At 38.3% G+C, this 12,895-nt stretch overlaps 1 protein-coding gene across 3 annotated transcripts in view; it reads right to left on the reverse strand.

The window, feature by feature from the left end:
- Positions 1 to 750: 750 nt before the first annotated feature.
- The window catches only part of PIP5K1C (phosphatidylinositol-4-phosphate 5-kinase type 1 gamma), a 326,185-nt gene continuing 314,040 nt past the window's right edge, over positions 751 to 12,895 (reverse strand). For all 3 annotated transcript variants that reach the window (XM_089687401.1, XM_089687403.1, XM_089687402.1), the window contains one exon: positions 751 to 5,610. In XM_089687401.1, the coding sequence (XP_089543527.1) occupies positions 5,608 to 5,610 (3 nt within the window). In that variant the 3' untranslated portion in view covers positions 751 to 5,607. The remainder of the gene's footprint in view (positions 5,611 to 12,895) is intronic.

The following is a 12,895-nucleotide window of genomic DNA, read 5'->3' on the forward strand; positions in this document are numbered from 1 at the left end:
AGTTTTACTTGCTTAAAAATTTCTCTAGATTTCCCTAAGGAGCTGTGGATTTATATGTTTATCATAATTAGCCCCATCTGTTTTCTGCTGACATCTAATTATCAGTTGTAAACTAGATTTGCACACTGCCCTACAAAGGGTTACAGGTCTTATGGCTTGGGTGGTACATTATTACTGTGAAAAAAAAAAGTCCATGAATTTGTCATCAGTTCAAAACTTTGAAATTGTTCAGAATAGCTTGCAAGGTAATATAAATAATACAAAACAGAGTAGCGCTACCCATAAAATTGTGCTTCAAAATCACAAATACATTTAAATAAATCTTACATACATATACTGTATAGTAACATAAGAATACATCATGCTCATGTTGCTAAAAATAAAAATGTGCAACCCACAATGCATCTACAGTAGCCAAATGGTGCAGTACTCCTCAAATAACAAATGAGTGCCATAAACAAATAAAACAAGTCCAAAGTGCAAATCCAAAGTGATCAAACCTGAAACAAGTGTAATATTCTGTGATCTTCTCTCCATAATTCCCACTGTGTGATGATCAAAGCACTCCATCCAATGACATATAAATCTGCTCATCTCCAGGTTATGGCCTCAGTAATTATAAGAGGTCTAAACAGTGCATTCCCCAACAGGAGTATAAATAATGGCCAAATCTTCAGTCTCACTCCGCCATAGATGATCACCAACTCATGTCACCAAGTTAAGAACACAAAAATAAAAGGGAACTAATAGTGATCACTGATGGATTTTATTGACAGCAAATAAATGTATAAAAACACTCACAAAGAAAGCAAAGAACACTGCTTATCATACTCCACTGATACAGGTCCGCTTCCATAGACAGATCTATCACCAAAATGTGGATAAGCTCCAGCACAGCAAGTGTGATGACGTCATTGGTGCACAGCTCCTCCCCTATATACGTTACATTCGCCAATAAGATCTTCTTCAGTAGGTATTAGTTATATATTACTGGGGAGGTGTTGTGAAATCACTCTTTTAGTATTAGTATGCAAACCAGGGCTTGTTGGTTTGTTGACTGCGCAAATTGATTTTTGGTTCTCTATCTGATAGATTGCAAGCTGCCTATAGAATCTTATATATAAACCTGCTCCAAAGAAACATCTATAAAGGTATGAAAAACAAAAATTGCAATGATTTTTAGGTATGCTATGTGAATGGGAACACAAACAGAGCTGGTTTCCCAACTTTGCAAAAGCGGATATATGCTAAATCCCTGAGCATGTGTGTTTTATCTTATGGATCTATGGACCTGTGCAGCACCATTTGACTTTTAGCTTTTGTAATGTGTCCTAACATATTTCTTGTTTTTTTTTTTTTCAGAACAGGTACAGCTTTATACATACATTTCCCATGGTTAAATTTGGAAAATACTGAGAAATATATTAAATAATTTATTTTACGGTAATTTTTCCAAATCAGTGTTTACATAACTTGTACAGCCCAAGATATTTGCGCACAAAAATACAACTGACAAAGAGGTTGATTTACTAAAACTGTAGCGTGCGAAATCTGGTGCAGCTGTGCATGGTAGACAATCAGCTTCTAACTTCAGCTTGTTCAATTAAGCTATGACAATAAAACCTGGAAGCTGATTGGTTCCTATGCAGAGCTGCACCAGATGTTGCACTCTCCAGTTTTAGTAAATCAACCCCTATGTACACATAGGCCTTTAAAAGAGTTTAGGACCAGCAGTGTCTAGAGGTAGTCAAAGCTCCTTCTCCTGAAGACAGAAAAAAAAAGGAAGCTGATTGGATTCTATGAAGAACTGCACCAGATTTTGCACTGTACAGTTTTAGTACATCAACACCAAAGTCTTCTGATTAAAAGGGACAGCATATAATTTATGCTAAGTAGTAGAAAGGTAAATTGTAAGGGTTTTTTTTTTTTTTTTTTTTTTTTTTAAAGAGCTGCTTTTCACTGTCCAACTTACATTGCAGTCTGATAAAGTAGCTCTTTAGTTGAACATTAAGATCAAGTCAGCTTGGAATGGACAGGAACTAGCATGACAGCATCATTATCACAGTCTTAAAATTGCAAGAATTTGGAATGACATTGCTTTTGATTGCTGCATGTTTAACGTTCAAGCGTTAAAATGACACTAAACCCAAGATATACTGTATATATAAAAAATATACTATTCAATAAATATATAAAAAATACTGCTCAGACAAAAAATGCCTCTGTCTGGATTTATGTGTCCCCCTTTTAACGTTAGCATCTGTCACCACATCCAGAAAAATACTTTTGAAGTCCCCCCTGATGCCAACTTCCTCTTGCAGGGTGGCTATCTTTCACTCTACATGGCCCCACTGTGGGCATGCTCCAGACATGGACTACAGGAAAAGCACAGTAAATCACCATCTACAGTGAAAGCTGGCAGAAAGACTAATGGTGAGGAAGAGACACCAACACTGCTTCCATGGCTAGCTAACTCAGATTTGTCAGCTAAATTTGAGATGGATTGCTTCAACGCACTGCTACAGCTGCAGTGCTGGCAGCTTGAGCAGAAGGGAGAAAAGAAAAGAGAGCCCCCATCTTTGAGTCTGGCAGGGAGTCGCTCCAACACACCTCCATGCCTCCCTGAATGTTAATGTCGCCAACCTATACATAGCAAAGCTGACTGTGAGGAGGAGAAGCCCAGAATGTGTGCAGCTGGAACCATGTCAGCTGTCACTCTGAAATGCTTTTAACCATTTTTGTATGCATGCAGACAGACACTGGACTGAGTATGCAAGCGTGCCTGGGGCTAGTTCTCTCTACAGTAGACTCCATCTCTTCCCTCTTACCATTTTTTGAAGCAGTATGTGATGAGGAGAGCCTGACGCTATGGGACACTACAGCCAAGATAGGTGAGGTACAGCACTGATGACTGGGAAATGTAGTTTCAGGAGAGCAGTGCACATGACCACAACGGACGTGCACTGATCACAACCACAAAGTGGAAGGGAAGGGGGAAAGTGCTTTGTCAGGCACACCCAGACAGAACGGTTAGGAGACAAAAAAGCAGAATATGAAAGTAATTTTAGCATTTAAATAAAAGGCAGTGGAGTAGTACTATACGCTGTATTAGGAGGGTATTATAACATGAAGAGTTTAGTGTCACTTTAAGCATACCTCTCAACTTTCTGAGATGGGAAAGAGGGACAACCACTGTCTTAGCAAAATGTATGTAGGCAAAGTACACACCCCTTGCCACACTCCCATTACATGGAGAATTAATACACAAAAATGGCTGGTTAAACGCACAAGTGTTTTTTTACCACTACTAGTCTCTTTCTACTGGAATTTGAAACTGGAAGAAAGGTGTAATACTTTTTGATAGATAAATAATGCCTTTTTATAAAAGGTATAAACATCAGATCAAAATGAGGAAGAAAGAGGGACAGAAGAACTATGTCCCAAAAAAGGTCCCTCCAAATCAGGGACAGTTGGGAGGTATGCTTTAAGCACAAATGCTAGCCAGTGCATCCAAAGCTTTTCAGGGGATCTGTGAATTATTGGGCAGATTTATTTTATTGCTTTGTTTAAAAAGGTTGGGGGGGGGGGGGTCTTACCTACATTAACCCTCCCCCAGATACTTATGTAGCATGAGATCACTGTAATCTTACCCACTCTCAAGCAATAAATCACTACAACATTGATCTACTGCTGCAGGGGCAAGCCAGGGTTGGATTATCTTTGTTCTGTTCAAACACTGGGCAATGGAGGTCACTGTAGCTGTCAGCCAAATCAGTGCTAGGACCTGCATACAATTTATTAAATAAACCAAACCATACTAAACATACAATACTTTTTCTTGTCATATATACCACAATTTGTATAACCTGTCAGCTACCACAGACTGCTACCAAGGTGCAACACATTTCTCCCTAAACTTTGTAGTTCCTGGACAAATACTCATAACAATTATAATACGCTAAAGCTTTAGACATCTTTTGAATATGTATACTCTTAAAGTGGTAGTAAACTCCTGAATGTGATTTATAGCAGGTAAGCTTATAATGAAGCTTACCTGTAGGCGAAATGAATATGCGTATCCTAAATGTGCACTGTTTAGGAGAGATTCCAATGAGCAGCAGCTGGTGATATCACTGGTGCATATACTCTAAAGCAGGGGTGTCAAACTAGTGGCCCTCCAGCTGTTGCAAAACTACAAGTCCCATCATGCCCCTGCCTTTGGGAGTCATGCTGGTAACTGTCAATCTTGCAATGACTCATGGGACTTGTAGTTTGGCAACAGCTGGAGGGCCACCAGCTTGACACCCGTGTTCTAAAGGAACAGTATACCCGTGCCGTTTCTTCAGAGCTGTGTTTCGCGGCCGGGACTCTGTGTGCATGAGTGACATCATCGCAGCACAGTAATTCAAGTGGCCCCAGCTTGCGAACAATTAATGAGGGCTGGGTGAGGGTGAAAACCCTGTCAGCGGTGACAGGGCTTCATTTTAAGGTAAGTCTCTCATAATGTGATAGCATGCAATGCTTACTAGCACATTATAGGTTTACCTTGTAGAGAGAGGTTTTTTTTTGAAAGTTTACTACCGCTTTAATGCAAAAGAAATGTCTGTGTTGACACACAGAAGTCATGTCTCTTTTCCAGTTTGTATTTGAACATATAAGAAAGCCAATATAATTAAATTTTAAACGGCAGGTATATGGACAGCTAAATTATTATAGACACTTTGATAACTAAAGCTGACTGTATTTAAACCAGAACTGCCAACCTTAAACAGTAATTTACACAACAATGTTTATATAAATAAAACAATACCATTGTCTAAAGGAAAGAAAATAAATATTATACACAAAAACATACATGCAACTTAAATAATGCATTTATAATACTGTATGCAACCAGAGCTGTAACACAATAAAACAACCATTGCAATGGCTCTCTGTCAACTAGGTAATTGTTGAGTGCCAACCATCAGTTCTCAAGCAGTAGTAGCAGCAGAATCCGTTTTCCTAAAAACAAAAAACAAATGGTAAACCTTCCATCTACAGTGTACTTGTGGATCGATTGTTCGCCTTTTTGGAAGAAGGAGATTTTAATCCAAACACATAAGCATTTGACCAGTTTACAGGGCCATGCCAAGAGTGGATGATGCCCAGGGTGATCATTTTTGCCTCCCCCCATTCTGGCAAAAATGCCGCCACGGGCAGCAGTGATGAGCAGGCACGCACATGCATATACATGCACGCACACATACACAGACACACGCAGCTAGATCAGTGACAAGGAGACTGTTAAAAATGCAATCTCAGCATCAGCTGGGGCAGGGAGCTTGATAACTCTGAGCTTGTGAGGACAGAATGCCAAGAAATGAACACCCTGGCCTTAGTTCCCTCCCCCCTCCTGTGCCTCCATGAGTGCTGCCTGAGGCGGCTGCTTAAATTGGCTTCACTGGCAGCACGGCCCTGCCAATTTAGTACAGTTCAGATGGATAATACGGTCCAGGACACTGAAGACTGATCACAACTCTGATGACCTTGACTTCATCTGTTTACTCCTGCAGGGTAGGTTGATATGGAGGTAACGGTATATTCATCTTAAGATCTGCATAGTAATTACTGAAAAACACAAAATCAAACCATCATATAGATTCACATATTACCTATTTTTCAAACATTTAATTGAAAATAGTCATTGTTACTAAGGTTACACATATAAATCTAAAGGGGCAAATTGGAAAATGTTGCAGCTCTGCATATGCTGAAATATAAACTGACTCTAGACAATAGCCAGATATAGGTTTTTAACCTATCACTAAAAGGAATTTTCCACTTGCTCCATAACATAAAACAGTATATATATATTTTAACTAAACAAAAATAATTGTACATAGATGATTGCATTAAGAGGTTTTCTAGTTGCTAATTATACTAGGTACAGAATTTACAAATACCAATCACAAAATTTAACTAACCATTTGTTGTCCATAGTATATATAACATGCAGAATGTTGGCCTTGCACCAACCTAGTGATACTATGCCAATCATTAAAGAGTCTCTTAAAATTAGAAACAATGGCTTTCAAACAAGAGAGCTCAACTCTTTAAGGACATGTGGATGCACACCATCTGGTCCAGGTGCTTTATTCATCTTTATTTTGTCTAAATGTTTCTGGAGAATAGAACTGTTGAACCATTGGAGGTCTTTTTGAGTCAATACTTGCACTCCCCCATTTTCATTTGTATACACAGAGATTAATAAATTTGCCTTCACTTAGTCCCCAGACAACAACTCAAAATGATCTTGTACATGGCCTACATGTTCAGATCTGATAAATAATGTTAGAAACATTTTTGAGGGTTTGTTCTACTCTATTTTGCACCCTGACATTTGTTTTTAATGTTTGCGGCCTTGATTTCCATTTTACACATTACCTTATATTCTATGAAACTTTCAATCAATGATAGTGGTCTCTCATTTTTATATTTTAAATGCCTTTTACTTATTCCGAATAGGTTTTTTTTATCTTTGGCTGTGAGCCACATACAGTAGGCTTTATTTTTAGCCTTTTAAACTTCTTTCCCATGAAAATATATTTTGTATCATGTTTGCATACAGTTTATTTGAAAAATTCCTATTTTTGTTTTGTGTTCTTCAATGACAATATTACCTCCCAGTCTGCATCCTGGAAAGCAGCCTTCAGCCTTGAGAAATGTGCGCTCTTAAAATGAAGTGTTTTTATCTTTCCAGTATATACTTGTTGTTTACAGCCTACATTAAATGAAATCATGTTATGGTCACTGCTACCCTTTACTGCTACTGCTTTATATGAACTTTAGTAATAAGCTCTGCATGGTTAGAGTTTAGAAGATCCAGCACAGCATCATTTATTTCTAGTTGGGTATCCCATTCAGATAATTCTGTGACTGAGTGATGCAGTTGGGTGGGCGAGGCCCTGCACAGCCATGTCTTTTTTAAATTGTGACAGCTAGCAGGGAGGAGAAGATCCCCTGCTAGCTGTCACAATGGAGATTGGAGGGGTGCGGGGGCCGGTCTGAACGTAACACGTTACATGATAGTTTCCCATGGTTTCCAATACCATTTCTATGCTGATGACACACAAATCTATCTCTACTCCTCAGCTCACCCCATCAGTTTCCACACGTATCACCGATTAACTAACAGACATATCAGATTGGATGTCACACCACTCCTAGAACTCAATCTATCCAAAACTGAGCTCATAATATTTCCTCCCCCAAGGCCAATGTGGTGCCCATATTTAAAAAAGGATCAAAGTCTTTACCAAGCAACTACCACAGTTAGCTTACCTTCAATAGTCAGGAAGATACTTGAGTGTTTAATAAAAGACCAAATAGATTGTGCTAGAAAATGTTTTAATGAATAGACAGCATGGGTATAGGAAAGTCTGACTGAAGTTGTCAAACAAATCTGATTTCTTTTTATGAGGACAGCAAACATTTAGACAAAGGAGTGCCTGTGAATATAGTATACGTTGATATTGCAAAAATGTTTGACACAGTTCCCCACACATGGCTAATGTGTAAGTTAAACATAAGCATAGAAAACTCCATTTGTAATTGGATAAAAAAAACTGTCTAAAAAGACAGTATTTATGGAGGAATGAACCTGCCAGCTATGAGGAAGTATTATATGTCAGTGCTTCTGTCAAGGGTGGTGGACTCGGCATATAGTACAGAGGAAAAAAGTTGGGTTAAGATGGAAGAAACATTAAGTATGGCACAGTTAGGGAGGATTATTTGGATTCCACATAAATTTTGAATATTAGGGGAAAATAGTAGTGTCTTTTTTTTTTTTTATTTAAATATTTATTAATTTTTCACATTATTACAAAATTTCCATAAGAAGAGACACAATACATATAAATATCAATACATTTCTACTCTGTCCCTTCTATTTACCTCTTTTATTTCCCTTCCCTCCCAACCCATTATTTCCCCCCTTCCCCCCCTCCCTCCCCTCTGCAAGATCTCCAGTCTCTCTAGGCCCAGCAACTTCGAATAGCTTCCTAGTTTAGAGTTTTCTATATTTCTCTTTCAATCCCGATTTTTCCCATCGTGAATAGTGTATTTTCATCCTGTCTTCCTGCATATGATAAGATTTTTCCATTCTGCTAATCTGGTTTACCCTATTGATCCAATCCTCCTCCGTTGGTACCTCTGTCTTCCGCCAAAACTTGGGGATCAACCCTTTTGCTGCACTTAAGTAGTACCATACACCTGATTCTTTATATTTATTTACTGTTGTCTCAACACTATGTAGGAGACACATGGTTGGGTCTAATCCTATGTCATTTCCAGTTATTATTTCTATTAATTTGACTATTGTCTTCCAGAAAACCTGAATTTTTGGACATTGCCACCATATGTGAAACACCGTGCCCTCTTCCCCACATCCTCTCCAACACATTTTTGAATTCTCCCCCCTCATCCTGTGCTCAGTGCTCGGTGTAATATGCCATCGTGTCAAACATTTATAGTTAATCTCAACGTCTCTCATAATAACACTCTCGTGAACTAATCTAAATATCTTATTCTGTTGATCTTCATCTATCCCCACCCCCATATCTCTTTCCCAATTTGTTATGAAAATTAACTTTGTGTCTGTGTCTAGTTCTGTAAGTATTCTATACATTTTTGTAACACCGTGTTTCCCATCTCTACGTGTTTCTAATAGCCTTTCAAACATATTCCACTCCTTTTTTAATCTCAAGGGTTTTGGGAGAGTTCCTATAAAACATTTTAATTGATATTTCCACTCATCTATTTTAGTAAACATATCTCCTCCCATCTCTTTTAATTCTTTAAATGTTCTCAATTCCCCCTCTACCAATATGTCTCTCAATTGGATATCTTCCTTTTTAAACCATCTCCCTGATATCTCATCTTTTCCTGGGGGGAAAAACTCAGTGTTTGCAAGAGGCATTAATATAGAGTTGAATTCCCATTTCATGTGTTTATGTAAATTATCCCATATCCTTAAGACAATTAAGGTGTAAGTGCTTGTGCCCTCTTTAATTCTTCTATAATGTGCTGGAACCCATATCATCCTACTCAAATTAATTCCACTCAGATCATTTTCCATTTTTACCCAACTTTTCCCCTTGTGATTAAAAGTCCAGTCATAAATTCTTGCTAACATTACTGCTTTGTAATATCTCTTGACATCGGGTAGTCCCATCCACCCTTTCTCTTTAGTCCTACTTAGTGTTTCATATGATACTCTTGGTTTTTTATTCCTCCATATATATCTTGTTAACATTTTTCTCATTATCTTAAAAAACGCCTCTGGGAGTTTGATCGGGATCATTTGAAATCTATAGAGTATTTTAGGTATAATTACCATTTTAATTAGGTTCATACGTCCTAACCATGATGGATTTCCTCCTTCTAATCTTTTTAGTTCGTCCTTAATCTCATTTATCAGAGAAATATAATTTAATCTATACAGTTGTTTATATGAGGTAGCAAGTTTTATTCCTAGGTATTTTATATCTTTTTCTCTCCAAATAAAGGGGAATTCTTTTTGTAGCTTTTCTTTTTCGCTCTTTGGTATATTAATGTTCAAAATCTCAGTTTTTGTTGGGTTAATTTTTAGATTAGATAGTTCACCATATTCCTTCAGGATCTTCATTATATTTGGTAGTGTTATTCGGGGGTTGCCTACATAAAACAGTAGGTCGTCCGCAAAGGCCGCTACTTTATGTTCTATATTTTCTATCTGGATTCCCCTTACCGCTCCACTATTCCTTATTATTGATAGCAGGGGTTCCAATGTCAATACATACAGCAATGGGGACAATGGGCATCCTTGCCTTGTTCCATTGGACATCCCAATGGATTCCGACTTTTCCCCATTTACCGTGATGATTGCGGTGGGCTCCTTATATAGTTTACCTATCCATTCACGCATTCTCTCTCCAAACCCCAACACTTCCAAGTTGTCCATCATAAAGCCCCAGTCCACTCTATCAAACGCCTTTTTTCGGCATCAATTGACAAGAGCACTACCGGGGCTTTCCCTTTTCTACTTTTCTGGATAAGCATCAGAGTTCTCAAGCCATTATCTCTACCCTCTCTCCCTGGGACAAAGTCCACCTGATCTCCATGGATCCATTCAGGCATTAGATCTTTCAGCCTGTTTGCTAGGACCTTTGCATACAACTTAGTATCAGTGTTTAATAATGAAATTGGTCTGTAGCTAGAGCACTGAGAGGGATCTTTTCCCTCCTTATGGATGAGAACTACATGGGCCTGAAGGGATTCCCTCCTCCCCTCCATCCCACCTCCCAGGTCATTCATATATTTCTTTAACTTTGGTAACAGTACTTCACTAAATTTTTTATAGTACTTAACTGTATAACCATCCGGGCCTGGGCTTTTCCCTCCCCCTGTACTTCTTAATGCTGCTTCTATTTCTTCCTGAGAAATTTCTGCATCCAAGGAGTTCAGTTGTGTTTCACTAAGCTTTGGCAATCCCGCATTTTTTAAATATGTCCTCCTTTTTTCATTAATACCTTCCCTAATTTCTTTTGGTGATCCTTGGTGGCTGATGTTATACAACTTTCTATAATACTCCGTGAATACTTTAATAATTTCTTTAGTTGAGTGGACCATCTCCCCCTTAGGGCTTTTTATCTTTTCTATATAATTCCTGTTCTTCTTCTTATTCAGGGCTCTCATTAAGTATTTTCCTGGTCTATCACCCCATCTATATCTTTCACTTAATACTTTATTATATACTCTTCTCCTCTCCTCTTCCATCAATCTCTCTAATTCGTCTTTTTTATCCCTTAACTTCTGTCTTATTTCTATTGTTATTTTTTTCTTCTGTATCTGCTCCAATTCCAGGATTTCCTTTAAGAGTCCACTAACCCTCTCTGTTCTTTCTTTTTTCTTCCTTGCTCCCATCACAATCAGGATTCCTCTTATATATACCTTATGACTTTCCCATACTGTAGCTGTCGATACTTCCTCTGTTTCATTCTCCTGGAAATATACCTTAATCTCTTCCCTGATCTTCTGCACAATATCCTCATCCAAGAGAAGAGCCTCATTTAACCTCCATCCTAAACCTCCCGTCCACCTTTTTCCCCATCCTATTGTCATTACGACTGGGGCATGGTCCGAAAAAGTTCTTGTCTCTATTTCTATTTTAACCAGCATTTCAATGAGTTGATGATCTATTAGAATGTAATCCAGTCTCGAGTATATCTCATGTGCATTAGAGAAGAAGGTATAGTCTCTGTCCTTCATATGCATTATTCTCCAGGTGTCCACCAGCTGGTACTCGTGGATCACCTTCCTCAAAGCTCTCAGGGACCTACCCCCTTCTCTCTGCACAAGGGAGGTTGCATCCATTTGTGGGTCCATACAGAGATTCAAATCTCCTGCTATTATCAAACGCCCTTTTTTAAAATCTATCAATTTTTTTAGCAAACCCTTCAGAAAGATCTCAGGTTTCTTGTTGGGGCAATATATATTGGCTAGTGTGCATTCAATTCCCTGTAGTTTACCTTTCAAAAACAGGAATCTCCCTTCCGGGTCAGTCCTATCTTCCAACTCAAATCTCATATTTTTTGCCAATCCTATTGCCACCCCCTTTGCTCTTTTAATTGGAGAGTCAGCGTAATACCATGTAGGATAATATTTGGATTTTAGTTTCACATTAGATTCTATCTCAAAATGTGTCTCCTGCAAAAATACCACTGACGTTGCCCTATGATGTAACTCTTTAAACAACTTAAATCTTTTCCCAGGGCAATTCAACCCATTCACATTATATGTTATAAACTGTATTTCTTCCATCCTTCTTGATTTTATTTATCTCTCTTCTAATTCGTCTCCTCCTATTAGGACCGAATGACTTGCAGAATATTAGCCCCACTCCCCCTCCCCCCCATCTCCCCCCCCCCACCCCCTCCCCCCCTCTCTTACTTTTCCCCTACCCATTTTTAGGCTTATAAACTGCCTACAAATCATTTGTGGAACTGTTTCCACAGTTGATTTAAAATATTGGGCGTAGACTCCGCCCATGGACGGCTCACCTTTCCTCCGACCTCCCTAGCACCCCTTTCTCTATCTACAAGGCTCTGCAATAACCTTTACTTCCCCACCTCAACCGGAGCCTCCAGAGGGACTTCCACCTCAAAAAAGGGGGCTACTAGGGGGGCAAGGGAACAAGAGAGAGAAAAAGAAAAGCGTATTTTTTTGCTCATTTCTCCCTCCCCCCTCTCCCCAACCCCAGAGCCTCTCTCCCCCTCCCCCCGACCCGCTGCCAATCCTCCCCTCCCCTATCATCCGAATCTCCTTTTTCTTCTTCTTCTTCCCACCCAGTTATCTCCATTCTTTCCAGATCCAGTCTATCACAAAAATCTCTCAGTTCCTCCGGGAATCTCAGGTATGCTGTTACCCCATTTTTCCAGCCAATTAGAGATGCTGAAGTACCCCATCTATATTCAAACACAAAATTAGTGAAGCGCTAAAGTGAATCCCTATATACACACACAGTGCATATAATATTAGACGAAAACCATACCTCATAAATAAAATAAATCCATGATATAAAATAATAAATAAATCAATAAAAAAATCAATAAAAAATATAGAAAAAATATATAGAGAAAAAAAATATCTTTCCTTGCCCTTAATTGTTTCTTCAAATCAATCAGTGATAAAAAATAGAAAATCCATAATAATGCGAATAAAACAGTGATACTAAAATAAAATCTGTGTTAATTAATATTCAAAAAAGAATATATATATATAAGTGATAATTCCAATAATATATGTGACAACCTAACAGAATATAAATAGAACTTCATAAATTGTGATTCTCAATCGAATATACGTGATTAATATT

The sequence above is a fragment of the Staurois parvus genome, unplaced genomic scaffold (assembly GCF_062004578.1).
Source record: "Staurois parvus isolate SC_StPar_1 unplaced genomic scaffold, SC_StPar_1.0 ptg000425l, whole genome shotgun sequence".
NCBI classification, from domain to species: domain Eukaryota; kingdom Metazoa; phylum Chordata; class Amphibia; order Anura; family Ranidae; genus Staurois; species Staurois parvus.